The following is a 17,409-nucleotide window of genomic DNA, read 5'->3' on the forward strand; positions in this document are numbered from 1 at the left end:
CAGGTTTCCAGGACATAACAGTAGCACCTGACAAAGGACAGCTTTCTCAGAACCAAAGGGAAGCACCATCCAGACCTATGCTGCTGGCACTGTGAGGGTGGGGGAAATGTCCTCGAAGCCCATCCCATAACATCCCACCCCACAGCCAAGGCCCAGTGCATGACTCTTTCAGGGGAATCTGGGAGGTCAGGGAGCATTTTAATTAAAACTTCCACATGACACAAGGAGAGAAGCCAGCCACAACCAAGCTCTTCAAAGCAGGTTTTTCTTAGTGAGGAAGGAAGAAGTGAGGACCCAGAAGAAGCGACATGAGCACCCTGGATCCTCCTAGCCCACTGCAGCTAAGGATGTCCCCCCCCAGGTGAGAAATCAAACAGTACTCTCATTTTACAGATGAGGAAAATGAGGCCTAGAAAACCCAGGTGGCAGTGGTTTAGTTGCTAAATCACGTCCAACTCTTGTGACCCCATGGACTGTATGTAGTTCACCAGGCTTCTCTGTCCATGGAAATTTCTCAAGCAAGAATACTGGAGTGGGTAGCCATTTCCTTCTCTGGGGTTCTTCCTGACCCAGGGATGGAACCGGGGTCTCCTGCATTGTAGGCAGGTTCTTTACTGACTGAGCCACCAGGGCAGCCCAGGGATTTACCTAATTCACATACTTCAGGGGGCCCCAGGTCTCTCTCCCTGGTGCCGTGCCCAGGAGGAGCCCACTAGGCAGGCCACTAATAACTGCACGTAAAGAGAGCAGAGACCACAGACCATCCCTGTGAATGTGATATTCTTACCTCAACAGCTCCCGAGTTAGAGCCAGCTTCTAAAAGGATTCAATTTAACTGAGCATCCAAGTGTCAAAACACCTGTTCAAACCTGAGCGCCAGATACCGTGTTAAGTATTCACCTTCCATTACAAACGTTTTTTCCAGGCAAAGCCATTCTTCCTAAAGAACTCAACCCCAACTGTAACTCTGGAGCAGAGAGTAAAATTAGATTTTGTATTTCTCAGCCTCTGAACACAAAGCTCCTTGTCCACCTTTACCACGCTTGCAAATGGACTGTTTTTCTTTTAAAGGTTGGAAAGAATTCTACTTGCCTCCCTGCCCCCTCCCCAATGTCAAACTGTTGATTGTGTGCCTGGTTTACGATGTTATTAAAAAACAAAGAGGGGTCTCAAAGTTTATAACCCACCCCCAGAGTGGGGAAGTCAAAAGAAAAACTTCATGGAGTGCACTCCGTGGACCATCAGCTGTTCATATTTGATGCAGAGAAGGCAAGAGTAGCTAACCGCCTATCCCACCGAGCACTTGAATAGGACAGCCAACCACCTGTCCACAATCAAGTCAGCAACATGGACAGAGGGCTTTGGAATAAACCAGGTTTAGGCTTGAACCCCAATTTTTAATTGCTTTTGACTTTGAGATATCACTGAACTCCTCTGAGCTTCCGCTTTTCCATTTGAATGATGGGAACACTAAGCCCCTATTTTACATGCAGTGTTGCAGTGTTCTTAATATTGGGCTTCCCTGGTGGCTCAGAGGGTAAAGAATCCACCTGCAATGCAGGAGACTCCGGTTCAATTCCTGGGTCAGGAAGATCTGCCGGAGAAGGGATAGGCTACCCACTCCAATATTCTTGGGCTTTCCTGGTGACTCAGCTGGTAAAGAATCTGCTTGCAAGGTGAGAGAACTGGGTTGGGAAGATCCCCTGGAGAAGGGAAAGGCTACCCACTCCGGTATTCTGGCCTGGAGAAGTCCATTAACTTTCTCCCTTCTTGGCTTGCTAATATAGGCCAAAGATAAGCTTCCATGATTGGATTAACACAAAGATGACTTAGAATCTAGAAGAGAGAATTTTTTATCTTGGTGAACGTGATACTTAGCCCTTTGCCCATGTTGCTGGGGTTCAAGGACAAAGAAAAAACTGAAAATAGCAGATATGTGGAATGGATGTCTGTGAAAACGTATGAACTACAAATTATAAGACTGGATTCCCTCACTCGTCCCCTCCCCTGCTCTAAATGGACACATCTAAAACAAAGCTGTGATCTAAGTACAGCCCAGATAGACGACACCCCAATTCCCACATGGCTACCATTGCTCAAAATAATTCTGGACCTTGTCAAGCTGGTAGCACATTTTTGCACCTGCAGTGAGGGCTTCATCCTCTAAGGGAAGATCTGGATATAAGTCTAGACTTTACCCCTGGGTGTGAGCGACCTGGTCAGCAATTAAGAGTTTATCAAGTACTTCAATATTCATGATCTCTTTTATTCCTCACTGCAAAGCTTTGAAGCAAGATGGTCACCCTTGGTTTTAAATATGTACAAGCTTGGCAGTGGAGGGCCAGGTCTAGAACTTAGGTCTTTGGACTGCAAGTCTCATTTACCAGGTGAGAGAATTAAACAATATGCCAGATCATGCCAGCGGCATTATCACTGTCAGAGCAGCAGCACAATCGTGTGGAAAAAAATATAGAAAATGCCCAAGATATTCAGTAAGGCATTTCTCCTGTCCTCTGGGGCTCAGATTTACAACATGGCGGCTCAGAGCTCAGACTCTGGAGTAAGGGACGTGCACGCATGCTCAGTCACTCAGTCGTGTCCAACTCTTCGTGAGCTCACGGACTGTAGCCTTGTGTCTCTTGGTCCATGAGATTCTCCAGGCAAGAATACTGGAGTGGGTTGTCGTGACCTCCTCCAGAGGATCTTCCTGACTCAGGGATCAAACCCTCATCTCTTATATCTTCTGCATTGGCAGCCGGGTTCTTTACCACTAGCACCGCCTGGGAAGCCTGGGATAAGGAAGACAACTAGGTCTAAACCCCAACTCTATCATTCATGAACCAAGTGACCTTAGGCAAATTATTTTTACTCTGCGGACCTCCGTTTCTTAATTTGTAGAAGAAAGATAAGGATAATATCTACACTTTGACTATTGTAGAGATAATGTATGCAAAGTATTTTAGAAGGTTGCTTAGCATACTTTTATAATATTTACAGTGCATATGTATTTTTTTATTTTAAAGTATTAAGTTGGACAAAAATCTCTTTTGGGTTTTGAATAGCCCAAATGAACTTTTTGGCCAACCCAATACTTTTAGTAATAGTAGTAACTGCATGAAATAGTGTTAATCAAGTGAAATTCTACTTGATCTTCTAAACCTCTGCTATATCAGATAGACCATGATGTGCTGCCAGGGAATCAGACAGGTTGCCCATTGAAGTCTGGGCGCTTACCGCGAGGATGGCAATAACAATCCCCACAGCGGTGAGCACAGCGTCGTTGATTGTCTCCCCAGTTTTCTGTGGATACTTGATGCTCTCGTCGTTGCAGTAAAAGCCCCGGTGGTAAGGCTTGATGGTGCTCGTCTCGATGATGATGAAAGGCAGGCCGGCTGGTCAAGATGGAACCATCATCACCATGTACAGGGGAGAAAACAAAACAGGGAAAACATCAGTGCAAAGGGGCCAAAGAAGAAGCAAACACCACCCCAGATAGCAGCATCGATAGTGACGTCGATTCCTTGCCTTTGTAGTGACCCATGGCACCCCACTCCAGTACTCTTGCCTGGAAAATCCCATGGACGGAGGAGCCTGGTTGGCTGCAGTCCATGGGGTCGCGAAGAGTTGGACACGACAGAGTGACTTCACTTTCACTTTTCCCTTTCATGCATTGGAGAAGGAAATGGCAACCCACTCCAGTGTTCTTGCCTGGAGAATCCCAGGGACGGCAGAGCCTGGTGGGCTGCCGTCTATGGGGTCATACAGAGTCGGACACGACTGAAGCGACTTAGCAGCAGCAGCAGCACAGCCTTCTCTGGGGCTTCCCAGGTGGCTCAGTGCTAAAGAATCCGACTATAGTGCAGGAGAGACAGGATTCCATCCCTGGGTTGGAACGATCCCCTGGAGAAGGAAATGGCAACCCACTCCAGGATTCTTGCGTGGGAAATCCCATAGATAGAGAAGCCTGGCAGGCTACAGTCCATGGGTCGCAAAAGAGTCAGACAAGACTGACTAAGTGACGAAACAACAACAAAGCCTTCTCCACATGCAACCCCTTTCTGCCTTCACTCATGACTAAGAGATGTAGCATGAGCCTCTTGTCTTGACCAAGAGCACAGAGGGAGACAGTGCAAGCACCAGGCAGGAGCTTTTCCACTATTCTACGTCATCCTGCTAAAGTCAAAGCACGATTTGTAACTATCACTAACAAAGTTCCAAATCTAATGAGGTCTCATGATGCCTCCAAGTGCCTTCCTCTCTTAAGCCAACCATTTCCCTTTTGAAAAGCTCACCTCAAGGCACTCAGGCATGGAATTCTGAAAACCCTGGAGTAAGATAATTTGAATTTGAACCCCCAGATCCACCACTTCCTAGCAATGAGGCTTCTGCTTCCTTCTCCATCTTCCTGAGCCTTAGTTTCCTCACAAATGAGTTGTACTAATGCCTAAAGGGGATCAAAGCATTCAAAACTCCTAGCAGAGTGCTGGCACACAGAAGCTACTCAGCGAACAGCATTTCCAATTCTTTTCTTTCACTGTTCAACAAGACATTGACAAGACTGAACAGAGCTGAGCTGGGCCCTGCTGCCTGCAGACCTGGAGCGGAGCCCAAGGGCATCAGGAGCACCGCGAGGCACTCTCGCAGCTGCTGCGAGTTTATCAGCATCCAGTTCAGATGCCATTTTCTTAAAGGTCATGGAAAATAGATTTCATCACCTGCCAGGAAAGGCCCTTATAAGCCTGAAGCAAAAAGTGAAGGCCCACAATCTCTTTTGCTTGGACCAGGCAGCAGCCTCCAAATTGGTCTCCTGGCCTTCTGTGCCTCTTACATATATCCACCTGTTTACTTCCTGGGCATGAGCATGTCATGGCCACGCTCAAGGTTTGTCAATGGTTCCCCACCACACAGGACAAGATGACGTCCCTAAGTCCAACCTCTGGAGTTCCCACAACCCGAACCTCCTTGACACACACTCCAACCAAATGACACAGGACCTCTGTTCTGGTTCGTGCTCTCCTCTTAAGCTTGAAAGACATTTCCTCCCCTACCTCCAAGTTCAACACCAAGCCCCGTTGCCACCTCACCAAGATGAGGAAAAGGTAAAATAGAAGTGAAAGGTGAGCCACTGAATGTCAAGACTAAGGAAGACCGTGAAAAATATCTGGCCAATGATAATAGCCACTGCTGATGTGCGCCAACAATGTAGAAGACACTTTGCATCCATTTTTGCATTGAGCCCTCTAACAACCCTGAGTGGTCATTTTAAAATCATATAAGCACTGCTATCCCTCATCTCCCAGTAGAGAAAAGAGAGGCTCAGAATGACTGTTTAGCTCACTCAGAGTCTCTTAGTCCACCTCCAAAGTGCCCGAATCCCCAGTTTAACTTTACAAATTGGTTTCATCCATATAGGAATTTCATTAGTGGGGGAAAAAAAATGTGATAAGCAGCCATTTAAAAGATAAGATTCCATTTTCATGTTTTTCCAAAAGAATTAAGCTCATGTCATGTTACTCAAAGGCCCAGACTGCCTTAAAAAAAAAAAAAAAAAAAAAAGCAATGTACCATGAACTCCACAGTTTTTCAATGACTTTAGTCCAGGCCAGCAGTGATAAAAATGCTCACTTTCTAAAAAGTGTATTTATGTATCACTGTGCATACACACATGGATTTATTTGGTTTTATTCCTTGGATTTATTTGAATTCTACAGCCATTTATTTTGCGACCCCTAACTGCTTCCTGCTAGAACAACAATTTACTTTATCAAATTCATACTGGTGCTTTGAAAAGAAAGCCCAGCCACACACCACAGCATTGTGCCTGACCTTCAGAAAGTAAACACAGAGGGGCCCTGAAAGGCAATCACCAGCAGCTCTTGAAATTCTGTCTCTGCAAGGACGGAGAAAAGGAGCAGGAAGGGGAGACAGTGAATGCATGTTCTGGCTTAGTGGTGGCAAGTGCAGTTAGCTGGTCCTCTTGGGTTGGGGGCTAGGAGACAGAAGATATCCTGTGGGCCAGAGCCATCTTCATTCCACTGCCTAAACACTTTGAAATGTGGCCAAGTTGGCTATGAAAAGGAGCTGCGAAGCCAGCAGTATGATATTAATAGTCCGCTTTTAAAGTTCCACACATTGTGATCAGCCCTGTTAGCTTCGCATCTGAGCCCGGCCGCAGCCTCTGTGGTGCCGAGGAGCCAAAGCGTTGCTAATAAACTCAGGAAGGGAACAGACCCCCAGTTCCTTACATTTGTGCTCCGCTCTTAGGCCTCCAGCTTCTATTTTTAATAGTGTTCACATGATAGGCCTGTAAAACATATGTTTCTAAGGACAATAAAACACATATAAAGGAGCTGTGGAGTCAGACTGAACTCGGTTAATGATTTCAACTCTGCTCGCCCCTACTTGAGCAAGTTACTTCCCATCTCACGACCCCCTTCTCATCTGCTCAATGGGAAAAATAGAGACTTGCTTTGAGATTGATGGGATGGTATAATACATTAATGTATTCACTCACTCATTCAACAAATATTTATTGAGTCTCAAATATGCCTATGAAGTACAAGGAATACAGAAATGACATAAGTCCTGCCCTCAGGAAGCTTATAGTCAAGTAGGGGAAGATATAGATCATGGAATGAAATCAGTACAGGGAGTTGTTTTAGTTGGAAAAAAACAGGCAAGAGCATGGGGAAGGGTCAGCGCAGAGTCTGGTGCACATTGTGGACACTCAAAAATTCTGTAAGGAAGAAGGAAGGGAAAGTCCCACAGAGAAGGTTAGGAAAGAAAATCTGTCTAGTCAGTTCTTCTGCACTCAGCCTGGGAGCCATCCAAGCCCTCTTCCTTCCTTCCTAGTCCAAGGCTTGGGGAGGGTTTCCGGTTCCAATAATATGGATGATGACCACAAGCAGACAAGAAGTTGGATCTGAATATGGTTCATTTTATTTTCTTGAAAGGCATGGAGACAGCATTGAGAAAACCCAATGGCCTTTTCTGTCTCCCCTACAGACTTGTGGCATGATTGGGGGTGATGCCAGTCGAGTCTTGACTTGGCTCCAGGAAAAGAATAACCTCAGATTCCCTTCGGTTGATGGGAGAAGCATAAATATGTCTCCCTCAATGGGGCAGCCAGTCCTCAAGTGACATAATGCCTTGCCTCTCCAGGACACAGAGATGAGGCCATTCTAATCCAAAGCAGGATTTCCATTTCCAATGTTGGCACTATCTTTATTACCAATCACTATATTTCCTGACTGTTTCATTTCAAGAAAATTCCTAGTGATAGGTACTGGAAATTGAGGTGACAGTACATCAAAGTACCTGGCCTCAAGAAGCTCATGGTGTTGTAAAAAAGTCAAGAAAACAAGTGCACTAAAATATTTTTACAGTGTGAGGACCGACAGATGTAGAAAGTACAATGAATGCACAAAAGAGCACTCTACAGGGGACACTAAAGATGGTCCAGAGGGGAGGTTTAATTTGACACTGATGTGAGTAGGTTTATGGGATCCTAATGCAGGCATAGGAGAAGGCAATGGCACCCCACTCCAGTACTCTTGCCTGGAAAATCCCATGGATGGAAGAGCCTGGTGGGCTGCAATCCATGGGGTCGATAGGAGTCGGGCACGACTGAGCGACTTCACTTTCACTTTTCACTTTCATGCCTTGGAGAGGGAAATGGCACCCCACTCCAGTGTTCTTGCCTGGAGAATCCCGAGGACAGAGGAGCCTAGTGGGCTGCCGTCTATGGGGTCACACAGAGTCGGACACGACTGAAGCGACTTAGCAGCAGCAGCAGCAATGCAGGCATGCATGCTAAGCCACTTCAGTCATGTCCAACTCTGTGCGACCCCATGAACAGCAGCCCACCAGGCTCCTTTATCCATGGAATTCTCTAGGCAAGAATACTGGAGTGGGTTTCCATTTCCTTCTCCCTGGAGTCCTAAATACACCTATAGAAACAGTGTAGCTTAGGGATTGCAGTAGGGCTTCCTAGGTGGCACTAGTGGTAAAGAATCTGTCTACCAATGCAGAAGACTCAAGAGACACAGGCTCCATCCCTAGGTCAGGAAAAATCCTCTGGAGGAGGAAATGGTAACCCAAGCCAGTATTCTTGCCTGGAAAATCCCACGCCATGCACAGAGGGGCCTGGGAGGGCTACAGCCCCTGGGGTCACAAAGAGTCAGATACAACTAAGCAACTGAGCACAGAGCACAGGGACCACAATAGGCTATCAACAAAATGAGGCTCACTGCTATGATGAAAATACAATTTTAAATCTGGCCACAGAGGTGGGAGAGATACCCAAGGTACAGAAGATCCCCACATAAACTGGCAAGTCAGACAAACCTGTGGCCTGTTCTGTTCTCAGCACTGATGGAACTACTGAGTTGGAGCCCCAGCCTTCCAGTGGCCCAAAGGCCAATAGGAGAAGCAGTCATAAACGTTAACACATTAAGTCACCCTAAGGTTCAAAAGGATTAAAGTGACTTACCAGAGTCACTGGGTCAGAAAAGCTGTGGAGGTGGATGGGATCAAATGCTCTGACTCCTGGGCACATTCTAAAGTAAATGAGTCACTTAAAATAGAAGGAAGCACCTATGAGTATTAATAATTAATTGAAGCTCAGCAAATCTCATGATCTTTGAAGAAAGAAAGTGCTTTGTTTGGAACAGTCAAGGCAACAGCACTGGCTCCTGTTCCCTGAACATTTACCGTGTACTACACACATTAGTGTCTAATATTATTAAAACTCTGAGGCCAATATCCTGGAATTAAATTTATCTATACTGAAAGGTACATTACAAGCTTTTTGCAAAGAAAAATGAAAATGTAAGTGAACACACACACACACACACACACACACACCCCATCTGGTGATTCTAAGACCTCAGACTCAAGCATTTCTCCTTCTTTTAATCAAGGATCAATTAACTTCCTAAACCTCCAGGGACCTCTTGGGATGTGTAGGCTGCAGGGGAGGTGAAATACGAACTCACTGACAAACACTTAATGGGCAGAAAATCAAAGCATGAAGAAAAGCCCCTGTGTTGGGTTCAGCCTTTGAAAGTTCTTGGGCTTTGAAAAACTAACAGTTGGGCAGGTTGGGCGGTTTGGGGGTGGGGTGTAAAAAAACATGGGATAAGTTTTCGTGGCCCACCCATTGATAAAGTCATGTGGGAAGTGTTACCAAAGTGACCCAACCCCAGAGCCCTGCTCCCTCCAGCCACAGCTTCAAGTTTGTGCAAAATTAAACACAGCCTCCTGTTCTCAAAGTGATTTTTAGAAAGCATTTGTGAAGGTAGGAGAAGAGTAGGGTGGGAGAGTGAATGAGAAATTTTTGCACTTTTGCATGACCCAAATCAGATCATCAGGGAGAGATTTTCCCATCATTCCTGTAGGCCTTTTCCAGAACTGTCCAACTTTCCACTTCACCCAAACTGTAGTTACCCTAAAATGAGCCAAGTCTAGCATTCAGCTAATACCTGCAGAAAGCCTACATATCTACTCACAAAATAATATTGGATAAAGAGCCCATGTGCAGTCTAGTTTAATGATTCTGTGACAGGAATTTATACATTTTAGCTAGGGTATAGAGTTCTATCAATTTTACTGTTTTATTCCCTTTGCAAATGGAAAATTAAGGCTCAGAAAGGTTAAGAAGCCCATCTGAAGTCAAAGTGAGCAAATGGCACCAATTCAGACCAGTATAGAAGTAGAGCTCGACAGGGGACTTCCAGTGGCAAAGAATCCACCTGCCAACTCAGGGGACACAGGATGGATCCCTGACCCTGGAATTAAGATCCCACACGCCACGGGGCAACAAAGACTGTGTGTCCCAACTACTGAGCCCGTGTGCTCTGGAGCCTGCAAGCCCCAACGAGAGAGAAGCCCACACACCACAGAGGAAGATCCTGCTGCTACTAAGACCAATGCAGCCAAAAATAAATAAATATTAAGAAAAAGAAAGAAAAATACAGATGGACCACACCAGGTTTCTGATTCCAAAGAGTTTAGAATCTAATTAGGAATTAATGTATTTTAATCTCCACAACAGCTCTGAAAAGTTAAAGGCTCTTATTTTCATTTTTACCCAACAGAAAATTGAAGCCAGAACTTTCATAACATGGCCAAGGTTCCCAAGTGAGTCAACTGGTCACTGGGATTTGAACTCAGGTCTGTCTTTCTTTTGGCTTATGTTTTCTTACTCTTGACCCTCCCTTTCTTTATAAATGTCTTCCCTGTTAAAATATGACCAACTGATTTTTTTTTTAATCACTTAAGGCCAGAATGGTCAACCCAACTACTACTTAGAGGTTCAAAATACAAATATTTATGTTGCTTGTAAGTGACAGGGTTTCTATTTAAAGTAATTAATTGCTACTGGTCTTAGAAGTGTGCAAACTTTCTTTGGTTTACGATATTTGTCCAGATTTTTAGACTGGACACAATCCAGATGAGACAAAACTAAGTTTACTATGAAGGCGTTTCCCACCTTTGAAAGAGGCTGCCATGAAAAACACTTGCTGTTGGCTGGTGTGAACATTCAGCATTCTGGTCTAGAGGTTCTCTTTGACAAATGCTCAATTCTTTGGTCCTGGAAAGCTCAGGCCTTTTTTTTTTTTTTTTTTTTTTCACAAAAAGAAGATTGTCAGAACCCAAAGCAACCACATGGTAGAAATGAAGAAAGGAATGGCAGGTCCAGCCCTGGCTCCTGGGTTCCTTGAGTCTAAATCCTGGGTCCTCAATTGGATTCCACAAGCACATATGGACAGTTCCTGAGCACTGGGCACGGTGTGAGGTGCTCAGCACACAACCTAGAGCACCGTGTTGGGTTCCTTAACTTCAGAAAGTCTCAGGTTCCGTGACAAAGAGACACCTGACTTAGTCTATTTGTGTGTATGAAAAATGACTTTGAATGGTCTTTCTAATTTGAAAGTGCTTAAAGTATTATAAAAGCATTTTATCCTTTAGAATAAATAATAGCCACCTTAAAGTCTCAGCTCTGGCAGTTTTGGCTTTTGCAGTTGGAATTTTAAAGGGCTGCCATATCCACCAAGAAGTAAAAAACAGGTCATCCAATAGTCAGTGATTTATGCCTTTCACTGAGAGAATTCCAGACCTCTTTTGTTGCCATTATATATTTCACAAATGGGATACTTTATTTCTATTACTACACAAAGGACTTATGATTCCTCTCCTCCAGGTAAAAATAAGTCAAGACCTCCTTTCTCTCTTTTGATGCCCCTTTAAATAAGAGTGGGAGTCCATGTACACTCATTGGGCACTTATTGTGTGCCAGGAGGTTTGGATATATCAACTAATTTAACTCTCAAAACAATCCTCTAAATTATCAGTTAATTACCAAAGCACAGAAGATTATAATTTGCCTCAGTGTCCACTTTGCTAATAAGAGGTGTAACCAGAGTATGTAATCAAATACTCTGACTCTAAAGTTCATTCAGAGATGGGGCCAGTGAGCCTGCCCTTCTTAAGTACACATAAACTCTGTCTATACAGATGATTCGCAAAGCTACAAAGCTCTGGAAAGTGGAGGTTGACCTTAAACAAGGATTAAAAAGTAAAGCCTTAGATGTTGAGATGCATTTGTACAGATCCAGCTACTCTCAGTCTCTCTTATGAGCCAGAGATGTTCATTTGCAATATACTGCCCAGAACTAGGACATGGTAAGAATCACATGTGTGGTTTCACAGTTCTTAGGTAAATGATCACCTCTGATCTTCCTGACAATTCTGGAAAGTAATGTTTTTAACATCTGGATTAAACTATCACTGGCAAACTCTGATTCAAGACCTGAATATGTTTTCTACAAAGGAGCCACTTAGCCACGTAACCCACTCTGGCAGAGTTACTTTTTTCCAATTAAACCAGAAATTTTGGAATCAGGCAGACAGGATTCTACTTCTATCACCTGTCATGCTTACTGTATGACCTTGGGCATGTCACTTGACCTCTTTGAACTCCATTTGCATCACTGTGCAATATTTCTCAACATACAAAGTGGATTGGGAGGACTGAGACAATTTATAAAGCATCCAGTAGTCACCTGGCTCTGTAAATGTTACTTCTTGCTTCTGTATGTGATAGGAATCCACAGAAAGCTTTTAAGCAGGGACAAGACATGATCAGAGTTCTGTCAAAAGCCACAGCCCCACCAGCCCCTTTCCCAATGCAATCTGATCCCACGGGAAAAGCATGCTCATAAAATCCTTTAATTCCAGGGACTTCTTGGGATTGTGTAAACAGAAGGGGTTAGCAGGAACTGGCACCCTGACGCAGAGAAGAAATATCACAGCAGGCACCCTGCCCTGCATTCTTAAAGATCACAGGAGGCTGAAGGGGAGGTGTAATAAGGGTGAAAAACATTTCTTATTTTTCCAACAGTTAAACATACATTCGTCAGCAGTGCGCTCTCATCAGTCACGCTATCCAGGTGTACACAAACACCAAGTTCATGTGGTGGTACAGTAAACAACACGGGGACTGGCAGGACATCAGACACTTTAGAGATAGTCAAAAAGCAAGCCTGCAGCCAGATGCAGTGCCAAAAATGAAGAACTGAAGCATTATTGAAGGCCTTGCAAGAACAAAAACATGCTGGCAGGTAATCCAAGGCCATCAGGGCACTTTAAGCCAACTCATCAAGCTACACAGCCCTACCAAGTTCTAGGTCAAAGTTGACACACTGGCAGCCCAAGGCCAAATCTAGCCTTCAGAGATCTTCTGTTTGGCCCACCCAGTTTTTAAGATATTTTTAAACTCATCATTAATATTTAATAACAGGAGGTCTTACATAACATTCAGATTTCAGCTTCCTTCCTTCCTTCCTTTATTTATTTATTTATTCTTGGCCTCACTGGGTCTTCATTCTGCACAAGGGTTTTCTCTAGTTGTGGTGCTCAGGCTTCTCATTGCCTTGGCTTCTCTTGTTGAGGAGCATGGGATCTAGGGGTGCGAGGGCTCAGTAGTTGTGGCTCATGGGCTTAGTTGCTCCACGGCATGTGGAATCTTCCCCGACCAGGAACTGAACCTGTGTCCCCTGCCTTGGCCGGCAGACTCCCAACCACTGGACCACCAGGGAAGTCCCAGATTTCAGCGTCTTAAGCCAGCTCTACTGTCCTGTGGCAATCAGTGTAGGTAGCGGTAACTAGCTACACAGACTCTCCAAAGCACTATCATGCCCTTCTGTCCCCCTGATAACCAAGGCTACATCCTGGTTCCATTCCCATTGAATCTGTGCTGTCAATCTTCCTGTAACTGGTGTACTTCAGTCATTTAGGTTAATAGTAATATCTGATCCCTGGAGATGTTTGGTTTTTCCATCCCTGCTCTCAAGAATATAAAATCCGTAGTTGAACCATAAAAAATAGAAACAATGAACACTTGATTCAACTTATCATCTCCTCCATGGTAAGTGATGGCCATATTAGATCCATGTGGATGGGTATATGTCAAAGACGTAACCAAAGACCGTGCCTCCTATCAATGTTTTCAAAGCCAAACATTGTGTCAAGTCACCACTGCAAGGCAGTTAATAATATCTGCATATTAGACACAAGGAAACTGAAGTTCAGTAGCTAAGTGATTTGCCAAAGATCTCAGTTAGTAAAAGGAATGAGGTAGGAAGCCAAGGCTTGTTGAACAACAAAGTTCTTTGCAAGTTTATTCAATGAGGGTGGCAGTCGGGCCAGAACGAATCTGCCTTACTGGCCAATTAGACAAGGTGTACATGTTAATAAATTACATGGTTATGCTTCAGGAGAAAGAAGTAAACACAACTTATACATGTCTATGTGATATACTAAATGAAGTTATCAGAGAATTCTATTTTTCAAGGCAATAGTGTTAAAGAAAGAAAAAGCCTCTTTCTGATTAGAAGCTCATTCATTCTAAAAAGTAAAGCCAAGTGAGAAGGAATTTACAAACAAAATCCACCAAATAGTTGCTGGTAATTACAAATCTTACTCTAGCGGAGTCAGGAACATTATAGTAATATGCTGGAAAGTTTTGAAACTACAAGAGATCCAAGGCATCAGTTATTCCAGTTCAGTTCAGTTCAGTCGCTCAGTAATGTCCGACTCTTTGCCACCCCACGGACTGCAGCACGTCAGGCCTCCCTGTTCATCACCAACTCCCGGGGTTCACTCAAACTCATGTCCATTGAGTTGGTGATGCCATCCAAGCATCTCATCCTCTGTCGTCCCCTTCTCCTCCCACCCTCAATCTTTCCCAGCATCAGGGCCTTTTCAAATGAGTCAGTTCTTTGCATCAGGTGGCCAAAGTATTGGAGTTTCAGCTTCAGTATCAGTCCTTCCAATGAATATTCAGGACTCATTTCCTTTAGGATGGACTGGTTGGATCTGCTTGCAGTCCAAGGGACTCTCAAGAGTTGAACCCTCACCACAGTTGAAAAGCATCAGTACTTCAGTGCTCAGCTTTCTTTATAGTATATTCCATTTACTAGATGGGAATACTGAGACCCATCACACCCTAGCATTGTGATTACTCCTTTCTGGGAAATCTCTTCAGAAAAGGGTCCTTATTTTATTTAGCTCTGTATCCTCAGCACAAAGAATAATTCCTGGCACTTACTGGGTGCTCAACAAACATGTACTGAATAGATGTATAGGAAACAGACTAAAATTCAGAAGAAAAGGCTCCACCCCTAACACACTTTATGATCTGTGAATCCTCCCCGCCATGCTCCCTTGCTTCTGAACTTAATCTAATCTCTTTCATAGCCCTAAATCCTGTTTTTTGAACACAGCCTCCCAAAGCAACACAGTACCCTCATAAAGCGCAGATGACGGTGCCAGGAATAAATTATGGAGAACCTAACCAGCTTCAAGTACCAGATGGGTGCTTAGACTGGATAATCTTTAAGACAATTAATCTTCAGAGTTTCCCACATGTTTCATGGCTTGAAACTATCAGAAAATACTGGGAAGGGGTAAAGTGAGGAGGCTGCTGCGGTGATTTAGCACCTGCTCCACCCTGTCCCGTCGGCTAAGGGCTAAGGATCAATTTCAGCACACCTCGACCTAACCCAGTTGCTCTGATCTTATTGGGAATTTCTGCCCTGAAGAAAGTTCCCAGTAAGAGGAAGAGCACAGATTTCAAGAAAGCAACAGACCTGGATTTGAAAACCAGTTTTGCTACTTATCATCTAAGCAATCTTCAGCAAATTGCTTAACTTCGCTGAGGCCCAGTTATAAAAAAAAGGACGCCAAGAGCCACTTTGAAGAGCCATGAGAATGAAATACCATATTTAATCAAGGTATTTATTAAATGTACCTTTGCATTTAACACAGTCCTAAAAATCTACTCTCTGGCTGTTTCCACGATACCAATTAACCAGCTTGACTGGTTTCCTCCAGAAGGTGGCTGGACTAACCTAGACAAGGCTGTGTCAGCTCAGACAAGGACTGTCACGCAGGTTGCCCAAGATGACAGCAATTCCAGTGCGCGCTGAGAAGACAGCCCTCACCCCAGGAGCACCCTCCCCACTCCTGGCCCTGTCAATGTTCCTTTTGTAAAACACAGAAACCTTCTTCAAATCTGACAGCTGCCACCTGCACAAATAATTCAAGGATGTAATTTTGTAACTGAATACAAGCCCTGAAAGCTGAAAAGTTTGAAGTCCAAAATAATCCCTTTGACCTTCTGCCTAAACACTCACTAATCACTTTTTAATTTGTAGTTTATTTCCTCTCTCTGTGCTGTCCTTCTAGGCTATATTTTCGTTTTAGATGTATCCAGGGAGTGAATGGCATTACAGAACACCTGATTAAAGTGCAAGTCAAACTTCTCTCCCAGACATCTGAGGCTTGGTGCACGCCTCACTGAGTTCTCCAAATTGCACTGGGTGGCAAGAAAGTGAAGGAGAAAAAGCCTGCTTTGAAGGAGGGAACTCCTCACTGAGAGAATTATGAGCTACAGAAATTAATAAGAAGTGGTCTCTGCCCTCTAAGAAGGCATACTCTGGGGACAACTACCCATGATGCCACGTGACGGGAACTTCCACGGAGGCATTTCTAAAACATTCAGGGTGCATGGAAGACGCCCTTTAGCACATGACTTGGCAGCCAATAGGCATGCAATACCGGTTTATTGACTAGCCCAGTAAATGCATTTCAAAGATTCCTTGCTGTCATTCCAATGCCAATTTTGTACTTAAGGCAATACAAAAAAGAAAAGAAAAATCCAGAATAGAAAAGCCTCTCCCACCCCCAAAAAACTGCTTCAGTGTTTCACCCACATCTCCTACCTACCTTTTACCCTTGAGAAAAAAGGAGAAAAGTAGTGTGAGGGGACCCACCTAATTCCTAAAACTCAGATACTGAAAAGACGCAAAAAGAGAAAAAACATAATTAAAAATGTTATTCATTCCAGAAAAAGTCTCTTTCTTGGAGGAAAAAGTTTCTAACTTAATCATCACTCAATTCAGTTCAGTTCAGTTGTTCAGTCACGTCCGACTCTGTGACCCCATGGACTGCAGCATGCCAGACTTCCCTGTCTATCACCAACTCCTGGAACTTACTCAAACTCATGTCCATCGAGTCAGTGATTCGATCCAACCATCTCATCCTCTGTCATCCCCTTCTCCTCCTTCTCATCACTAGGATCACTATAAATTGTAATAAGTTGAAGGTAGATCAGTATATTAGAGTCATTCAGCTTTGTGTCTGTTCTAGTAAATTAGCCTACTGAGTAAATTTCACCTACTGAGCAAGGAGGAGTCTCGAGTAGTCTGAGCTGGCTCAGCTCGACCAATATCCTGGAAGGAAAATGATCTCCACACTAGTTTTTAATTCAGTGGAGTAATGCCTGGTAGTAAAAACACAGCACAAGTGAGTTTGGGGAATTTAAGTTTCTCTAGCTAAAGTGTTAGTCGCTTAGTCGTATCCAACCCTCTGCAACCCCATGGACTGTAGCCCTCCAGGTTCCTCTGTCCATGGAATTCTCTAGGCAAGAATACTGCAGTGGGTAGTCATTCCCATCTCCAGGGAATATTCCCAACCGAGAGATCAAAACTGGGTCTCCAGTATCCGCAGGTGGATTCTTTACCGTTTGAGCCACAGCTAAGGCCACCTTAAAAATAAATACTAACAAATGATAACTAATAATAGAAATGTTAACTGCTGCTAACTGTATATCACCACACTTCAGCTCACTTGGGTTCTATTTCTTCATGGGAACTTCGACGGAGGCATTTCTAAAATATTCAGGGAGCACGGAAGATAGCATGTGACTTGGCAGCCAACAGGCATGCAGTACCTAGTGCAAAATGAAATAGGCGGTCCCACCAGGTGTCTAATGGACCTTCCAGAGCTGTCATCTCTATCCAAGGAGTGTGAGGCATGTTTTGAACAAACCATGCTTTGTTTCCA

General features: G+C 44.1%; 1 protein-coding gene across 2 annotated transcripts in view; it reads right to left on the bottom strand.

The window, feature by feature from the left end:
* Window positions 1-17,409, bottom strand: part of PLPP3 (phospholipid phosphatase 3) — an 89,386-nt gene that overhangs the window by 40,990 nt on the left and 30,987 nt on the right. For both annotated transcript variants that reach the window (XM_086390180.1, XM_086390179.1), the window contains exon 2: window positions 3,235-3,392. In XM_086390180.1, the coding sequence (XP_086246306.1) occupies window positions 3,235-3,392 (158 nt within the window). The remainder of the gene's footprint in view (window positions 1-3,234; window positions 3,393-17,409) is intronic.

The sequence above is a fragment of the Bos grunniens genome, chromosome 3, assembly GCF_055505025.1.
Source record: "Bos grunniens cultivar Pamir isolate PY7600 chromosome 3, Bosgru_T2T1.0, whole genome shotgun sequence".
NCBI classification, from domain to species: domain Eukaryota; kingdom Metazoa; phylum Chordata; class Mammalia; order Artiodactyla; family Bovidae; genus Bos; species Bos grunniens.